We start from the raw sequence: 20,443 nt of genomic DNA on the forward strand, positions 1-20,443 counted from the left end.
TGAACACTTCTAGAGAATTCACTTAGAGGATCATCCTGCATTTGGACAGCTGTCTTTTCATTCCAGGGATTTGTCATCAAGAAATATATCCTCCCTTAAGAAAGATTTTTTTTCTTTTTCTCCTTTTCGTTATCCATTCACTGCTAATTTCCACCTGTCTTTGTGAGTGCCTAATGAAGGAATATTAATCTTGAATGACTGTTCGCTGTTCAGAGCCCACCAATTTCATAGTACCACGGAATATCAAAAGGCGGTTGGGCTGTCAGTTCAGATGCAGACTTAACCTTTGCCCTGTGAGACTTGTTTTTTTTTCTCCTCCAAATCTCTTTTTGCTCACTCATACACACTTGCACACAAACACCAAAGGCCACCAGGTACGCCCTTCTGTCACCCAATCTCCCCTAAACAGCACACCTCACTGCTCAGACCTGCACCCACCAAAGCTGCAATTATATGAGTGCTGCCTAAAACACCTCAGGCGCTTGCACCCCTATTCAGTTCTCTCCTTTCTAATTACCACTGCCTCGGGACAGGTGAGGAGTCAGGGCTGATAAGATCTTTCCTTTTTACCTGTAGCCAAAACACACACACACGCACACACACGCACACACACACACACACCTAGAGTGGAAGGCCAAGATACACACTCAAAGGCACCTGAGGTGATTTTCCTTTCTAATTATAATCTTCCAAAAAATGTTGAGAATTTGCTTTTAGACGAAGTTGTGTTTAGAGTAGAAAAGCTTGGCGGAGGTAGCTGGGTTACTGAGGTGACTGAGGTCTTTAAAGGTGTGGTTTTTTCTTATTGTGTGTTATTCTAGAAGGGCAATTTGGCATTATGATTGATCAATTAATATTAAATGCAAGCTTAGATCTTATCTTGTTACATGTGTAATGGAAATAAAAATAGATTTTCACCGCTAAACAATAATTATAATCCCACATTAAAAAAAGACATTGAATCTGACATCATCTCTCCTCTGACAGGCATCTGACAAGTTGGATTATTTATTACCAAAAAGTCTTTTATCATAAGACCATTAAAAATGAGAAATGGGTCCGGCAAATAAAGTACCCAAGATAAATGACTTGACAAGTGCATTCCATGGGAGGTTATTTGAGCAGCGTTGAAAGATATGCAGAATATCTTCAACGCGCTGCTCAGTTCTGCGGGTCATCAGTCAGCCGTGGACCCCTTTTCGACTGATTGCTACCAAAGGTGACAACAAGCACTTAACAGCACGTAAACAGTGTCTACATGATGATCTATCGCCGTGAGTAGTTTGAGAGTAAAAAGAACCATTTGTAGCCGTAATTATCATTTATCACTGGCACCGTCAAAAGGGATCCGGCTGCACTGTCAAGTAGATACAGGTAGGGATCTTAAAGTCATGTACGCGAGAAATGAAAAAGAAAACTTTTTTTTTTTTAACTCTCTCTCCTGTTATTCAGTAATCTGATCTTCCTGTCCTCGGGCTCCAAAACAGGCAGGTAGAGAGCAGGTGACACCACATTAACCTCCTCCCTCAGTGCTGAAGCAGTTGAAAATCGTAAATGAGAGATTTTAATCTTCGCTTCACGGACCGTGTGTTCTGAGCTATGCATAAGCAGAGAATGCAGTGTTTCTCTCACACAATGGGGGACATGCGCCGCTTATTGACAGGTTGCATTAATGTGCGGGGCAATCACCTGTGATTATTTCTCAACTGCCAACCCTCCCTCCTCCACCAAACCCACCCACCCACCCAATACTGCCGCGCACTTCCCTCACACCTCCTCCCTCTGTGCTTCTTATCTTTTCATAGTGTTCTCTGCTTCAATACCTTCGCCGCTGGCACAAGTCTCAACACCGCTGCTAAGCCACAGATTGATGATTAGGGCATTACTCTGTTCGTCTCGCTTTTTCACTCTGGTTGCAGCTCCCTTTTTCCTCTTCCTATCCCTCACTTATCCAAATTCTGTCCCTTTCGATCCCCATGCCAAACGCCACTTAAACACAGAAAGTTAAAAGAGAGTAAAAAAAAAGGGGGACCAGAAGGGAGGGGGGACAGACTGCTCAGACTGCTCACCAGCTGTGTGAAAACACAAAAGAGTGAGACACAAACTCACCGAAGGCGGCAACTTTGATGAGGATAGCATGGAGGTCAGATGATATCATTTCATGGAGCAGGGATTCCTGGTCTTGGCGCCACAGGTAGGCCAGAGGCTGCAGACCTAGCCGCAAACATCTGGGGAACAGGTGAAAGGCAAGAGAGGGGGGGAGCAGTAGGTTGTAGAAAGAGAAAGAGATGCAAAGCAGTTAATATTGAATATTTGCCAGCTTTCAGAACAACTTCAAAGCCAACAGGGCTTGGGCACCATTTACCGGAAGGCTGCCACCCTGCTAGACCCGCAGGACATGCTCCCACCTGCTACCATTGCCAGTGGCTTAACTCAAAGACAAGACAAACACGAAAAAAGTCCATCTTAAGCTGTGGCTTGTCTGTCGCATAAACTCACGTGAAGCACACACACACACATCCACAGCAGGTAACCGGAGCCAAAAAGTCTGCACACAAATGTCTATGTCTCAAGAAATGCCTGAGATGTTTATGTGTGTGCATCTAAGTGTGTATGAGGGGAAACAATAGTTGACTGACAGCAGAAGGATTTGGTAATAAGACGAAAGCTTTTGTGCTGCAGTGTGTCCAGTCTGTAAGTTTAGAACGAGAGAGAACAAAGAGAGAAGACGGAAGGCAACGAAAAAACAAAAAGAGAAAGACTAAAACAAGAACAAGAATAAGAAAGACGTATGAGTATCTGTGTCACACGGAAACCATCTTCTCTTTCTGGAAATACAACTGTTGTGTTTCCACCATTATGGGAAAGTGCATTTCTTTCATATTAACAAAATCACACAACAATTACGAAACTATCAGTTTCATTCCTTCTCTTGAAATCATTGCTGCATAAATACAGAGCTGCACCATAAAATCAAAGCTAGTCTAAATAAAATGGCATAAACAAAACTCTGTATGTGTATATGCGTGTGTGTGTGTGTGTGTGTGTGTGCGTGTGTGTGTTTAAACAAAACTCAGTCCAAGTTTGGAACACACAGTGAGGTAAAGACTACAGAGGATGTACTCTTTTCCTTCAGTGGACCACAGAGTGTGCGTCATTGGAGTTCAGAGGCCTAAATGCGGTATTGGTGTGTGTGCGTGCACGAGCTTCGGTTAGAAAGTGTGTTCTCCGTCATAAGTGTGCGTTTGACTTACACATTTTCCACGCGGACCCTCTGGTAATCGGAGAGAATGGCCCCTACAGACACTGCCTCGACACCCTCCTTTTCCTGTAGGGGAGGGAAAGATGGAGGAAACTCAAGCTCAAAGACTTCTTGCCTTTTTCCATGATACAGTATGTGCAACGTGCATTGTGACAGCAATATGATGTCATCGTCTCATGGGGCCAAATAGTCTTTGCTCAACCTACAATTGTATCCCAAAGTGTTATCTGAACAAAACCAAACAAACACATGTAAACATATACACACACGCTCACACACACACACACACAGACTAAAACAGACAAAGAACGCAAATTCCTGGCAGCCCTTTCCTTTCATTGGACCGCAGTCCTGTGGGGATGTTTACACTCTGGTCCTATCAAGGCCTTTATGGTCCAGCCCATATCCCCTGGAGGTTTGCGTACATGTGAGTGTGTGACTTGAGGCACAGCTAAGGTCAGTTTCTGGACCTTATCAGCAGTCTAGTGCGAGTGGGAGACGAGTGCGACTGGCCGCAGCTTCCTTCCCCTACACACCCAGCTGGAAGACAGAAACCGCAGTGACAACTTGAAGTATCAGTGGAGCATTGTGTCTGTGAGTGGCATGTATCTTTAATATTGCTGAGGGCTAATCTAATTGCTTTTCATATCATATTCATATTTCAGAAACAGGGAGACAACTATGCACTCGAGAGATCCCACACTGCCTTGAGATGTGCTCAATCTTCTCTTACAAAGGAAAAAAAGAAAAAAGAAAAACGGTTCGATCCAGAGTGACACACACAAACAAACACGGTGCGCGCTCACACACACATAGACATTCACGCACAACCCCCCCCATTCCCTACCTTCATGCCCCTATCCTACAGACACACACCTGCAGATTCATTAGAACATTACATGCGCTGTAATTAGAATGAGAGGCGAGGGTAGAAGCAGTGGAGGGATGCCCAAGTCTCCAGTAAATTACCTTGTAGCCATTATCAATTTCCCTGGCTACTGGTCCTTAAGATAACCCCCCACCCCGCCTTCTCCCTGTGGTCCCTTCCTGCAATTTTTCTCTGTCTGATAAACATGCTGATTAAAGCGAACAGCGTGTAAACCTTTGATACTTTCCTAAATGAAATCCATGCCCTGCCTGGGGCCTGACGCTGCGATGCACTGTGCCTCTCTCTCACACACACACACACACACACACACGCAAACACACATACACAGCTTCACGTAGGCGTGCCAGCTAATCAGATAAAGGATGTGCCTGTGTGTGGCTACGTGTATGTGTGTGGTGTTTACGGTGCAGCAGAGGATGTGAGGTATAAAGCAGAAGCTGAACACGTGCAGGCAAATACACGGCGAGAATTTAACTTTTTGACCTGAAGTTAAACACAGAAAGATCTTAACTTGGGATTCAGTACTCAAGTTTTAATATCTCCCCAATGTGTCCAACACTGGAATATACATTACAGTCAATTCTACTGCCCAGTGACAGTAATTAAGTCAGACTGATAACATTTCAGCCCAGCACAGAGCGAAGGGGGCTGCAGGCAGTGTCATGTAATTCTAGGTAAGCCTCGGGGCCAGCACTCTATTCTAATACAATGATAACCTTTTCCCTAAATACAACTGTCACTTCCTAAAGAGGCATATTAGGAGGTAAAGAGTGGGATAAGGAGAGACAGAGAGAAAGAGGAAAAGCGATGAGAGTGTTGGAGAAGTGCGCTACATCAACACCAATTTGGTCCCTTGACTTTGAATTTGGCAGGACCACAGTTGGCCTGACAGAATAACAGAGCATCAGAGCAGCAGCAAACATGTTTGTCTTGTGTTTCTGTCTCTCTGGCTCCCTCCGTCTCACCTTCACTCTTGGTAAGTCCTCAGGCCTCTAAGGTACAACTCAGCCTTGACCAATTAAATGGCTTCTCTTTTCACTGGCTCTCATTACATTACATCATGCAGTCCAGGCATACTCGCCACAAATGATAACACAGGACATATTTCTCACACATCCCCCTTGTTTTCAATGGAGGCTCGAGCTGGAAAATGATTATTTTTGGATGCGGTTCTGTTTTCGTCGCCATTACAGCTATCGCCGGGAGACGAGCAGGAATGAGGGGGGCAGCTAATGCTGCTCTGCATGCAATTTTACAAATTCTAGACATACTTTCTCATCCTCCGTGGGAAAGGTGGGATAAATTATTGTGAAGAAGAGGTAAATCTGAACTGATGGATTTTATGGGAATTGTTTCATGTGTATTCATGACACCATAAAAAATACAAACTTTGATTTTATGGTAGCTGAAAAATGTATCAAAATGGTTTATAGTGGGAATACCTGACAAAGCGACAAGGTAGCTCATGAAGCACAGTATTATAATAAATAATAATAAAATCTTTATGAGAGCTATCCGGCTAAACGATGTTTTGACTGCATTAAAGGTGGAATCTGAGTAAGAAGCTAACATAACGATAAATCAAGGCAGAGGTCATCAGGACTCTTGTGACCCACAAGCCACTTTTCTTTCTTCATGACTGTTGGCACAAGAGCCGAAGAAAGAGCTCCCTGCCCGCCCCGATTCCATGTCACTTTTCTTTTTTCAACGTTTAATGACCCTAGCTCATTAAAGGAAGCTTCACCTGATCCAGGACCTGAGGCCCTGCATTAACTCACGCCCAGAGCGGGACTAATTCTGGCATGGCGTTGTGCAACAGTGCAACCCTCTAGCAGCCCCTTCAGAGGCAGACTAAACAAAGGCCTGGCCTGGCTTCCCCTGTCCTCTCCAGCAGGCAGAAAAGCTATTAATGAGGATCTATGGCCCAGAGCAATGGAAGCCCTCAGTCCCCCCAGCCATGTCCATCAGGGTACTTAGCCCCATGCAGTCATTAACTTCTGTTACTAATTGTCAAATTCATTAAACTAATCCTTCCCCAACATCCGGATGTCTCCCGTGGAAATAGATGGAGAGGGCTGAGTTATTAAGATGTCAGCTGTGGGGAAGATTAAGGCCAGCAGACATGCTCCACAAAGAAACGATACGGCCATTAAACCCTATATCAATGTAGTGTGTGCGATATACTTTGTAATTATATATACATTCATCTTAGTAAGGGAGTAAAAGAGTGTTTCAAATGTATTCACAGTCACAGACATGCCTTCAGACAAGATATGTATCTGCCCCAAAGATACACTCACGACAATCATAAAGCCAAGAATTCAGCTTGAGAATGCGGCTATTTTATTTTAGGTACTTACGCACGCCACACACTCAGTCTGGGTAATATTCAACAGTCGAAGCCATTAACAGCAACCAAGGCAATTAGAAAGCCATAAAATATTAAAAATTCAATATTCATATTCATATGGAATACATCAGAACCCTCATTAGCTCTTTCTCAATGGCTGTCACAATGAGGTCTTAATTATACACCCTAACAATACAAAGCCCCATTTTGCAAAATGGTGGGTTTCCAGCATGCCAGCTTCAGCCTGTTCTGACAACTAGGAAGCCGGTGTTGGCAGATCTTGGCTATTACAGCCACGAATTTCCATTACAAAATCCTCTTTTTATCGAGTCCAAAGTTGTTGACTACTTTCTATTATATTACTGCCTCTTGCATGTAGTATGCTTCCGTGTGACGGCAGGGAGGTGGGGTAGATGACAAAGTGGGGAAATTAATTAAAGTGGTGCTCAAGGGCACCGGGGTACCATCACAAGCTTTCCATTGCCGCATCCGTACAGTCATATCGACACCACCTCTCACCCCACAGCTTCCTATCCCTTCCCCCTTCTCCCCAACACTCTTTTTCCCTGCCATCTCTCCTCCTCTTCATGCCTCTCTCCCAGGATCCATCAAGTAAGTGACTGGACGCGACATGATTTTAATGTTCTCTCCATTAGATCAGCTCTGGGCTTGTTGTAATGTAATGGGATTGTTCTCCCCTGTTCCCCTACATGGTGGGAACACACACAGGGGGTTAGACCTTGATGTAGCAGCTCAAGTAGATGTGGTACAGGGGAGAGGGCCAGCTAAGGTCAAGCGATTGTGTTAAATGTAATGCGGACATAGTCCTGGGGCACGTTGGGCTGTCCTGACAACTCAGACATGCCAAACTGACAGGATAGCTTAGTGTAGGCTTAGTAGGAGGAGACGCTGGTTATTTGTTTTAAATCAGCTTTCTCATTACCATTCAGTACAGACAGCCGTACTGCAAGGTGACTCCCAGAGTTAGATAGGATGTGGAAGAGGTGTGCAGATGGTACAGGATACAGTTTGGACCAATTATATTGTTTTAAGTTACACCCAATTCTTACATGATTATATGCTACTTTTATATACTGAGGCTACAAACACTATGTACAATGACTGATCCATCAAAATAAAGCAACAAACGGACATGCAAGCTTAGCAAATGTCTTTGTAAAGCAAACATCATCCGAACGCGTGTTCTAAAAGGCTTTCAGAGACATTCCCTTTGGTAAATTGGTGGGGCTGTCTGTTTGAAGGAGCTGTTGAAAGACGGGCTCTTCCTTTGTGCTCATGGATGGGCTAGCGAGATGACTCAACACGTGTCAGTCCGCAACCATACGGAGTGGTAGAATAAGAAAAACAAACTGCTCACAAAGCCAGCTGCTCATAAACCTGAATACCCCGACCGGGTTCCTGATGCAGGTCAGAGTTGCAAGAAGGAGAGAGAGGAAGCAGAATAGAGGAAAGTATTATCCTCAGCTGAGGCCACGATGCAGGTGTGACCAGTCAACAGAGGATATGACATGAGACATTGTCTCATCAGCGCGATGAGTGAGGGAAGCTTATCAGCGCACAGCAATGTGACAAATGACAGGCCAGCGTGCACCGATTTCAGTCCGGAGAAGAATGAAAACGAAGCTGTGAGTTTAATCCATGGAGGTACAGTACTACTGCAGCGTTTCATGACTGAGTTTGTATTTGTACAGTTTCCCAGCCTGAAGTTTACACACACACACACACACACACACACACACTCTTTAGTCTTGGATAGTGATTCATACACAATGACAGGGCTGTTTTCAGTGATAGAGCTTGAGCATAAATATGCCATGCCGCACAGCTGGAAAATGTAGAAATTCATCAGGGTTAAAAAGTAGAGAGATTAACGTTTCACGAGTTTCCTCTCAGATATATATGGTTACGTAAACACAAGCCTAGCCAGTCGTCAGGCTGGGAGGGAGAGGGCCTTGGCCAAAGCAAGCACAAAGCCCTAGTTTCAGCAGGCCAAGGACAAGGAGGCTTTCCATATCTACACGTATGGAAAACTAAATGTTCAGAAGCAGTGGGGAGACATAAGGTCGTTTATCGATGTCCATGAATACTTGCAATTCAAGCAAAGAAATGTAGTTATTTCTGGCTCTCGAAAAATGCAACATTTTAATGGTTGTTTCTACATTAAACAAATTATCATTCTGTGCCTCTACCCTCAGATGATCGATTGGGATTTTTTTAAGATGACATAAAAGTCATGTAACTTCCTCCAAAACACTCAAGGTCTCGCCCCTTACCATTAAAAGGATAAGGTGTTCCAATAAATAAGCATCGGACGGCAACAGTTTTCTGTAGGGCATAAAACAAAGTCATAATCCCAGCTCTGTCATAGCAACATTTCCCACTTGGCTATGGTGAGAGTGTTTTTAGCGTCTGAGACAGGAAACGAGCAGGACAGAATCAAAGAAGAAGTCTCATGCCACAGAGAGGTAAACTATGTCAGTTGCTTTTCATGGTGCATAACAACCACCTAGTCCACAGGGTGCATGCACGCACATGTATTGACGTGCATGTATATACACAGTCACGCACTGGCCTACAAACACACACACACACACACTTCAAAATGTAAATGTTTTTCTGGTGAGATCAGGTTCCAGGCTCTTGGCATCTTGGCTCTCCTGTCCTCTATCCTCCATAGCGCGCCAATAGACATTATGAACCCCCCTTCCACCACCCCTCCCCTTCCCTCCCTAGAGAGAGACTAGAGGAAAATATAGCAATGATGCTGGTTTAACCCACTCTCCAGACTCCAGACAGTGTTTTGCTACGGCTAGTTATGACTTTAGCTGCGGGAGGTGATGGGGCCTGCCACAAGATATTTCTTGAGGGGAATGGTTCACAAAACAAAACATAAAAGCCCTCTTAATTTTGGAGTAGATGAATGGCAGGGAGTTGAAAGACTCTATTGCTCAGCTGTGGAGTACTGGGCCAGACTAGCTCTTGATACTGGTGAGTTTAAAGGGTTTTATTACGCATTTTTTCTTAAAGGGCTGGGATCACACTCTTACGGATGGCTGGCCTGTGGATGTTATATAAAATCTAACTTCTTATTTTCAGGTTAACTTTGCAATTTTATAAAAAGAAAAGGGAGCAGACAGTTAAAAAAATGTTTTTTCATCAAGGGTGACAGCAAAGATGTAACAATAGATCTCTGATAATCAAAAGTAACAGTTGTTTGTTGAAAGGAAAGACATCTAGAGGCATTTTAAAGAAAAACTGACAACCAACAAACATTGACATAAACAACAAATCAGATTTGGCCAGTCAGGCTCAGAAAATGATCACAGATTTCCCTTAATTTTTAATTTTGAGCAACCAAACAAGAGAAATTATAGTAATACACACACACCACAATGGTGTTTTTATATCTTTGCATAATAGAACATATTAGGCAATATCTCAAATGCAAATAACCTCTAGAAACATCTACAAGTCATCCAGCATCAAAATAAAAATCAGAAAAAAAAGGCCATAACACACACACACACACACACACACGTTCTTCCTTGGAACAATGTTCAACCAAGCAGTGGTAGTGGCTCATGCCCTTGGCAAGGCGAGATAAGGCTATCAGCTTTCATCATCGCTAAACAAGATTGAGCAAAGTACATTAAGCAGAAAAATACAAACAAATTACAAAGGCTCGAGGCTAGGCTCTTTATCTAATGTTTGTGGGGACTGTTAGCGTCAGTTGGAGGGAAATGGGCCTGCATCTAATAGATCCTGTCCCACCACTTCCACACGGCCAGCGAACAATGCACAGTGCCATTATCTCAGCGCTAATGCTATCCTTCCTCATGTGCAAAACAAGCCCTGCAATCTCAACCCCACTGCCACTGTGGCGACCCAACATAAATACGAGCAGTCTCGGACCAAAGGAAAAGATAACAATGGCTATCACATGGAGAGAGGCGACGCAGAGAGACAGACAGCTGTATGAAGGAATCTATACTGGCTCATGTAGTAAAGTATAAATACCATACTCTAAATGTGATAAAACCAAACTTTCTACAAAGTGATTATCCATTGGTTTTTAGACTGCTTGTAAGCTACTTCCAATAACACCATTATGAGGTCTCTCTGCACCACGAACCAGCTACAACAGGCCTGCATTAGCTTTGTTATTGATCTGATCTCCTAAACCCTCGCTGTGACCCCAGAGGTCATGATTTATGTATTAAGCAGCTTTTTAAAAGAAATCCATTTTCCCGTTGAGCCCCCCAATGTACGTCTAATGCTGCACCATGCCGGTAATCATAGAGGGGCTGCGTGTTTGATTTTTGACCACCCCTCCCCTTCCTTCATAGTTCACACCCCTCCTCAACGACTTGTCTCACAACACCTCGGCTCCCTAATCGATACCACAGAGCTCCTGGTTCAACTGGAGATTCCTCCGCCTGCCTGCCAGCCAGCCAGCCAGCCTCTGCCCTCCACCTCCTCCTCCTCCTCCTCCTTTCTTTCTCCTCTCCTTCAATCCCTCTCTCTCTCCTTTCCACACAGCAGGATACACCTCCATCAGGGCACTCGTAACAACGCAATGCCAGGGCTTCTGAAGGGTTCCGGATGAAAGTGCGACGACAATACAAAAAAAGGAGACAAAGATGCGAGTAGAAGAAAGAAAGAAGGAACGAGGGAGAGGGAGGAGGAAGAATGAATGGGAATGTTTGGACTCGTGGACAGGCTGCCTCTGCTGATCTCAGAGGGCCCCAATCTTGTCTGTTGATGTCGATAATGGAGCGGCAGTAGAGATTGAGGATGAAGGGGGGGAGTGTGTGTGCATGTGTGTGTGTGTGTGTGTGTAATAAAGGTCAGGAAGAACAGGGATTGAGGAAAGGGGTGGGGGGGGGGGGGATTATCTCACTAAAAACAAGGTGTTTTAACAAGGTGTTTTAACACACACCAACGGAAAGGAATGTTTCATCTACAAAGGCCTAAAGGTCTCAGTGCACCTCTCCAAGACTTTTCCCAGACATCTCCACGAAGAAAAAAAAATAATACTGGTTTTACTTGATAAAAAAAAGGGGGGGTGGCTGTTAACTGACCCGTGATATCAGTTCTCCAGAAAATAAAGGAACTTTGAAAAAAAACAAACAATGTTTCTGAAAAGTCGGATGCATTACAGGATGGGAAATTAGATTTGAAAGTAACATTTCCATCGTTCTCGAAAGCGGGTCTCAGTACGACAGAGATGTCACAGTGCGGCTAATTAGAGCTGGCAGAAAGGAACGTGTGCGTAGATATCATCTATTGTTCCTCATCACTCTAATGAGCTTAAATGTCTTTGTCTTTATTCATCAGCTCAAAGGTTGCGGAGTTGCTGCGATAGAGTCGCTATATTTTTATACATTATCTATTACTACATCGAAGCGATTGAAGCTCTGGTTGCATCTTCCCAAAACTCCATGTGCCGTTCACATAGGTCGCGCTTCTTTAAAAAGGTCAACATCTCTCGCTCAAAAACATTTAAAAAATACAAAATATCTTGCAACAGTGTAATGAAACAACACATAAAAAAACACATACTCGTGTGCAACATCAAGTAGTTTGCAGTTGGGTTTGGCAAATCACTTCTTTCTACTGTAGAGTGTTGAAAGGAGGCAAACTGGGGCACAAAAGAGAGGCAGAGGTGTGCGAGGAGAACAGAGATAGACCTGTTATCATGTAACAGAGGCCCGATTTGACCTGACCTTGAACAGATGAGTGTGCACGGGCGCACGCACACACACATGCAGGGTCACGGGGCATAAAGAGCCACTGTGTCAGGTCACAGAGCACAGAGAGAAGGATAAAGGACTTGAGGGATGTGATATGACTAATATGAGGGGTTTTGCAGGCCTACGGGGGGACTGGCGTTACAGCCAGGGGTGACTGACACTGCTGATCTGTATCACACATCGGAGCGGATCACAGCAGAGGAGAGCCGACCAGCCACACACATGAAGTATGGACACACACAACCGATGAAATCGGATTTCAGAATCCACACAAACAAGGATACTTTGACACGAACAAAGAGGGGGTGTTTGAATTACAAGCTACAAATCTAAATGTTTTATATTACACAGAGTTATCTTTTACACAGTGTTTATATTCTAGCTTGCCTTTGAAGCCTGGCAGAGTACATAAGGACGTCATCTGTTTTATGAAAATATAGCCTTACAGCCAGCGATGTCCAAAAGTGAATGATCCACCCCCCCCGCTGCTGACAAAACTGTTATTTCTCCCCCTCAAAGAGCGGGTTCAAAGATCAGCACCTAGCAGGATGGGATGGGGTACGCAGTGGCTTGCATGTCTATCAGGTTACAAACTTCAAAGACACACTGCTATACACAGCCAGCGATGAGAGCAAAGGAGCCCAACGATAGGGCCACATTGTCATTCTGCCATTATCACGACTGCCAGGGGATGGACGGCTCATTTTTTCTATTATAATTGAGCTTTTTTTTCACCCCCTCTATCAACAATGGTTCTGAAGAATATGATCTCTTCCTTTGAATCTTCTGAATGGCTCCAAACATTTTTTTTCCGAGAGGACAAAGTGTAGAGATCCTCTCTGGATTGTCAGCTTCTGGGACTGATCCGTAGATGGCACTGTTGGCTCATGCTACGGGTCTGTTTGCCAGCACTGCAAAGGAAGAGGAGGGGAAAAAAAAAAAAAACCCACTTAAAACTCATCAACTCCGGATCTGAGAAAAAAAAAAAAAAGAAAAAATTCTTTCATCTAAGCTCAAGTGTCATTTGCCAAATATAATCTTGTAACTTCTAATTAATTCAAACTGCTAGAAAGAATCTTTCAAAATATCACACTTTCCAAACTGAACGCATTTTTTCATGCTAAAACTGTTCTTTTCCAGTAAGGGTGATTTAACAGCTCATTATCAAAAGAAGTGTTTTTTTCCTCTCTCTCTCTTTCTCCCGCTTCTATCATTTCCTTCACCAATCAACAACACCACAAACTTTACGGTGGGAGAAAAAATACATTTTTAGCTATATAAACCATGTTGGATATAACTGAATGTGACCAAAGTTCATGACTTCTTAAGGAGGTTTAAGATGCTGTGACGGATTTGTGTGAGTTTCCAAATACAGGGGATGCGATGACTTGTATGAGTTTACTAAGCGAGGATGCTAAAAAAGCAACTTCTTAGAGCAGCGACTTGAAATTTGAGATAAGAAGGTCGTATTCTTATGGCTGACATCACTCAGTGAGAGAGAGGAAGCCTGTTGTTTATGGTGCGGGTCTGTTGATGACGGTGAGAGGGGTAAACGGGGAGATGACTGGAGGTCTGCTAGCCCGTGAGGGCCCCATGAGAGTCCAACTGCCCTGATCTATGGCCCGTCTGACTGGTGAGGTCAGACCAGAGAAGCCCTGGAAATGGGAAATTAGCAGCCCTTTGCAATTAGAGCCATGACCACAGGCAGAGATGGTATATTGCATCGTGTGAGTACCACAGAGATGTCCACTATTTGACAGTGAGTACTCACAAGAGACCAAAAACCAGAAATTGGGCTGCGTGAATGTATGCCAACTCACAAGAAAACACACAAACAAGAGCTCTCTCTCATGTAGCCTTATGTGTAAAGCCTGCGATTTATACAGAAGACGACAAAGAAAGTCAGGCAGAGGGCGCGAAATGCCCTGAGGCAGGCTGACTGGCCCTTGCCACCCAGGCGGTGTGCGGACATGCAGGGGCCCTGGAGCAGCCCTCAGCTCCAGATGAACATGTCTCCACACAGACCTACAGGAAGAACCAAGCAACCCCCCCCCTCCACCTCGCGCCCTCCCTCCTCTCACTCATTTACACCACGTCAAGCCAACTCCCCGTCTCAACAACAAACTCCTATCCGCTATCCCATAAGAGGCTCTTAAATTTTGATGCTGCAAGCTAAAATGAGAGGCTGTGTTGAGGTGCAGAGGGGAAAAAGTGTTACACGGGATCAATCCCACACCCTGTTTGCGCTGACAGCAGGGAGAGCTGTTGCTGCTGTTGAAGTGTGCGTCCAGGTAGTTTCCTCATGGCTGCAGGCGGTCAGGTAGGCAGGCAGGCAGTGCCAGCGGTGTGTTAACGCACACAGACACACACACACACAGTTGTCTCGAACCTGTCAGTCAGCCACCCTTCACCACATCAGACCACCGAGGTCTCATACATAATTTGGCATCAAATGAATATTTTCTCAGCGTCCTGGCAAAAGTGGTATTTGATGAAATATTAATTCGGTGATTAATTTTTGCATCTGATCTTCTGTCAAGTGAGATAAAAAAAGAAGAATGGAATTTTTCCTGTGAAGCCAGTTGTTGAAGGGCACCTCACTCCAACTTCACACATGAAACTTTAATTAACCGATACAACAGACACACTCTTTTTTTTTTCCAGTAAGATAAAAGGAAAACTTACTCCACTTTGAAAGTGAAATCAAGACATACTAAGTAAGACAGACTAAAAGCACTAACATGGCTTTTTAATCTCCTGAGCAGCTTGGTTGCACGTTACAATGGATGCTAAGTACTGTTAGTGTACAGCAGGCCAGATGAAGCTCGACATGCAGGGTCTCTGCTTTGAGACAGTGCTGATGGGCTACTAAGTGACTCTGAATCCAGAGAATGACTTGTAAAACATCTCAACAGTGTGACATATGTCATGAACCTTAGCCGAGATGAGAAGTTTAGTAGTGCTCTGAGAGCTCGTTCACTAAGAAGCAGTCAAGCATATGTCAGTGGTGGCGAGGAGTCAAAACGATGACTGCTTTTGTATATGCTCAATGAAGCATTGCAATAGTGAGTTCACATAATTATGGTGCATTGTCATACTACTCTGAATAAGATTCACTCTCTGTTTCATGAATGTGTGAGGCCTCTGACATCACATGGAAATAAAAATAGCATTTTATTCCAGATATATGGTCTCGGGCTTTTATTAATTCACGTAATTTGTTCATTTTGCAAGGAAGTCTTGTTCAATTGCTCCTGTGTGCATACACTTGTGCACATGTAGGTTTGTGTGCATGTGTGTGAATGTGTGTGCATATATTCTATTGTTTAAATTGCTCTATTTTCTAACATACACATAACATCATAACTGTAATAATATAAAAATATATATATATTTATAAAAATAGGCCTACCTAAACTTTAGATGTTTGTGTGCTGCTGAATAATTCCACAATAAGCGGATAGAAAGACAGAAGACTGATAATTTTGGATAAATGTTACCAAGTGAACTGACGCCAAACGTTACAGGAGGAGTTGTTTAGGCCAGTGCATATTGCTTTTTTTGTTTAATATGTTTCTTGTCTAACAGAATATTGCTGTGGCAAATACTTTGGAAAGGGATTACTCAACCCGATTGTTCTGTATCTGCCCAGTACGAAATGGGGGAAAAAAAGCAAAGCAAACACATGGTGGGTAGAAAGAAACTGGAACATTTAGCAAAGACAAAGAGACCCAGATATTATTCTAAGGAGGCTAACACACATGTGAATGTTGGACTTCAGTTTGGCAGGTGGCAGGAATGAGGACAACGGTGGGTCCACAAATGCTGATTTGTTTCTTCTGTATGTGCAAATAAAGTTCATCTCTCTCAGACTCAGGCAGATTTTCTGCCCTATATGTTCAAAATGCTGCAGTTTGTGCTTTTAATTGGAATGATGTAGTATATACATACAGTAACACAGTATCCTTCAGTTTGTTTGATGTACTGTTAGCTATGAAAGTATCACTCATTATGAAAATAATCAATTAAAATGTGTGTGTGTGCATTAAAAATAAGCAGGGTGTGTCTCTCAAGGCCTGTTAGCCAGAGGACTTGGATTGAAACCCAAAAGTCAGGCAGCATCCACAGAGAGACATACCTTAACAAGGTGCAACAGCTCATACAGGTCCTCCACCTCATCCCCCTCTGTTTTACTGTAGTTTCTGCCGGTGTCCAGGCTAGAGCCCTGGATGGTGCGTCTATACAGGGGCAGATCCATGGCTTCAGCATACAGCTCTATGGCCTGGTGACCCACTGTCTGGTACATGTAGCTATCCAACTCATCTGTGGCATTGAGGAGAAGTTGTTCAGATGATATAGCACTGATCGTGTGAGGTAAACAGTAACGATGAGTATGTGATGCTTTCATTTTTTTGGAAATAGTTAAGGTTGAACAAACATCCAATTTCAGATGCAACAAAATAACCAGGAAGACTATAACATTTACAATTTAACACAACAATTTGAGGTGTATGGAACAACTACATAGTTATAATAAGATCCACGAGGGCCAAAATAAAATAATATGTAGTAAAATAATCATATCTAACAACGTTTAAATGTAAAATAAATTACATATGAAAATTATTCAAACTCATTACAACGAAAAAAATGTCAGTGTTTACTTTATTTTGAAAAACTGACATAATGAAACAAAAATCACTGTGAAAAACATCAACATGAAATAAAACTTTCTATAATTATAAACTCAAAAAACATCACCATGAATATTTTACTGATAAACATCAAGATTAAGATTTAATGACATACAACGTGTTCAGCAATACATCTTAACTGTAATCCATTCAGTTTGATTTCATATAAATATTCATTTCATTTCATTTATGTTATTTATTTATGTTTAGACCTCGATGATCAATGATGTAACGTGTTATACCATGAACCATACAGGGGCTGAAACGATTATCCTCATTATTAATCAAACTACAGATAAATTGATTAGTTTGATCTGTAAAAAAAACTCATATTTACCAAATGGATGTCTTCATTTGCTTTGTTTGTGCAAAACCCCAAAAATGTACTACGATGTAAGGCTGGCAACAGTCTTTATTAGTGAACCATATAAAGAATTTTTGATTTAATTTTGTGTCAATCAACTCATCCATTAATCACATGAACCCTGCAGCTCTAAGCCACAGCACACACAACTAGTACACCCCTGCACACAAAAGTTCTGCAGCACTTTGACTGTGTGCAGCTTTTAGTTTGTTAGTCTGCAGAAGTGCAGCTGGCTGGCCCACATTAGCCCAGCTAGCCCCTGTAGATCACATAAAAAAACACCTCACCTGTGTGAGCAGGACGGAGGTTGGCCAGAGCTGCGATCCGGTGCCCAGCAGCTACACACTGCATCATGTTGTAGCAGCTGTCTTTGCCCCCACTGGAACACACCATGAGGAATGAAGGCACAGGAGGTAAAGCTGTGTTTGAATCATTAACATGCGGAGCTATACATTATCAGGGAAGGAGGGTGTGTGTGTGCGGTTAGTGATCTGGGAATGATATGCATTAATATTTATCAGTGTGTGGATGTAATTACTTTAATCTAAACAGTCTTTACCACACTACAGCTGCAGTTTGTGGTTTATAGTCGGTGTATAAAGCGAAATAAAACAGCTCAGAGCTCACAGGAACACGTTTGTTCCGCATTAAACTTTAGTTATCGAGCTTTTAAACACTAACAACAACGCAGCGCGGTTTACCTGATCAACGCGACCACTTTCATCTTCTTATTTCCGCCCCAAAAGCCAAATGACATCAAATATAACCTGTTATAATCTGTTATAATCGTGCACAACGTGACAACCCGCGCTGCGCTTAGCAACCGCTGCTTGTAAACAACATGTGAGCGAGCGAGGCTTCCGGGTTCTTAGAGGACCCACTTAGATTATATATATGAGCCGAGCTGCCCTCAAATATGCCTGATAGAAAATCAGTCCCTGGCACTCACTCTCTGTCTGTTAAATTTGTTTTGCACAACAGGTGTAGCCATAACTATTAAAGTACAGTGTTTTTCAAAGTTAAAAATGAAAGTATAATCATTGAGAATTTTTAAATAAGAAAGTGAATTACAGATTTATAAATAACAGTAAAATAAAAACCAAGTAACCGTGAAATAAAAAAACAAGTAACATTTAACTATGCAAGATGTAAATCTAAAACCTTATAAAGAATTTATATACATTTTTAGATAGATAGATAGATAGATAGATAGATAGATAGATAGATAGATAGATAGATAGATAGATAGATAGATAGATATATAGATGTATTTCTCTCTTCAACAACAGGACAGCACACACAGACAAACAGACACAGACCCGATGGGCACATCAAGTCAAGTCAAGTCAAGGGGTTTTATTGTCACTTCAGCCATATACACAGTACACAGTGAATCGAGACTGTTTTGCCAAGGCCTGTGGTGCTACATGAAACATAAAACATAGTGCAGCTACTGTAGGACTAGTGCAGAGAAAATACAAAAGGGCTACATAAAATGCATAAAGTACGTTCAGACAAAACAGTCTGACAAGAAACAATAGACAGAGCGTAACAGACTAGGATGTGTATGTACATGTGCTACATATGAATATATACAGTATGACTATATTAGTTATATAAAGTAGAGATGTAGATATCTAATACAAATTGACTAGCAGCAGAGACAAAAGGTGCAAAGTGTGTATATGAACAGTCCGCATGGCACATTTTGTGCTTATGTAACAATTAACCAAGAAATAAGACTTCACATGTTAAAGATTAAACATTTTCACATGTAACGTTACATGAAACACATTTTACAATGATTAAAAACCAAAAATTAAAAACAAAGTACAGAGTTTCATATAAGAAATGTTGATATGAGAACATGAAAATGTGAACTTGAGCTCCTACAAACTTATAAGCAAACTTTGAAAACTACACGCTGTACATAATCAAAGTGGATGTGCACTGCAACTCTAATACTGACACTGACATACATCCTTTGCCTCTTGCGTCTCAAGAGAGGACCAAAAGTCCATGCACTGGTATTCACACACAGGTTGCACCTCTCCTCTGAGGGAGCCCTATTTTGCTCCGAGGAAAGCCTTTGATGCTCTTTTTGCTCTCTGTTGTTGTGCCAGAGCAGAATAATTGCGCTGCTTTTGTGTGCTTCCCTCACCGTCTACCCCTAAGCAGGCTATAGGCAACTGATTTTGTTTGAGTGTACAAAATTGAGAAAGACGTCTCTTCATCCCATTGCTTTTAACTAAGTTCCCTTTTTTGTTTTTGTTTGTTCTGTTTTTTTGTTTTATTCATGGCATAAATGGCAAAATCTACAACCTGCAGATGAGCATTATTTCTGTTACGGTACAGGCAGTACAGACTGAGAACAGGAATCACTTTAATGGACGAATAAGCCCTTGATTTACTAGACATTGGTGATTTGAACTTGAAATATTTTTTAATTTCTAAATTTTATAAAAAGGTGAGTAAATATTAAAATTAGTTACATATTGTATGCCCCTTTTCCTTCATTCCTTGTTTGATTGTTTCCTCCTTTCTCTTTTTACAGCATTTAGTTATTATCATTTATTTAAGACCATTGTTATTTTATTATTCAATGTGGCATACAATAAAAATACAAATATCTTCGAGGTATGATGTATTTCATTGAGATACCATGCTAGACAGGTAATATACATTCTCAGTCCCTTGGCACTTGGACCAAAATACAATCTATGCACCACGACAACAAACAACAACTAAAAATACATTTGTAAAATGAATATTATAGTGCTGGAAATTTAATTTGACAAGATGAGTGATATAGTTCTCAAAATGTTTCTTTGACATGTTGGTTTGAAAAATGGCCTTGTCTTGGAGAGAGCAGGACACATCCCCCTGGGTCTGGTTGTCCTTCAGTTTTGTAAACTCATTAATATATCACCTATGTTTTCCAATTTTGTGGGTAATACTTTATAATACAGCTTCACTGCCCCTGGTAATTTCCATTAAAGCCCAGGCCGGTAGGATATGACCAATGCAAATTGTGTCACTTATCAGTTTTAATTTATGTAGTTTATTACCCAGACAAATAAAGAGGTGTGTTGTTCCGGTTTTATTTGTGG

At 42.2% G+C, this 20,443-nt stretch overlaps 1 protein-coding gene across 1 annotated transcript in view; it reads right to left on the reverse strand.

Annotated features, from left to right (window-relative positions):
- dph6 (diphthamine biosynthesis 6) overlaps nt 1-18,183 on the reverse strand; it is a 56,266-nt gene extending 38,083 nt beyond the window's left edge. The window contains exons 1-5 of the mRNA XM_010735230.3: nt 18,035-18,183; nt 17,621-17,712; nt 16,414-16,598; nt 3,255-3,328; nt 2,110-2,228 (exon numbers count right to left, since the gene is read on the reverse strand). Of these exons, the coding sequence (XP_010733532.3) occupies nt 2,110-2,228; nt 3,255-3,328; nt 16,414-16,598; nt 17,621-17,712; nt 18,035-18,090 (526 nt within the window). The 5' untranslated portion in view covers nt 18,091-18,183. The remainder of the gene's footprint in view (nt 1-2,109; nt 2,229-3,254; nt 3,329-16,413; nt 16,599-17,620; nt 17,713-18,034) is intronic.
- Nucleotides 18,184-20,443: the final 2,260 nt, after the last annotated feature.

Source organism: Larimichthys crocea, chromosome XXIV, assembly GCF_000972845.2.
Source record: "Larimichthys crocea isolate SSNF chromosome XXIV, L_crocea_2.0, whole genome shotgun sequence".
Classification (NCBI taxonomy): Eukaryota; Metazoa; Chordata; class Actinopteri; family Sciaenidae; genus Larimichthys; species Larimichthys crocea.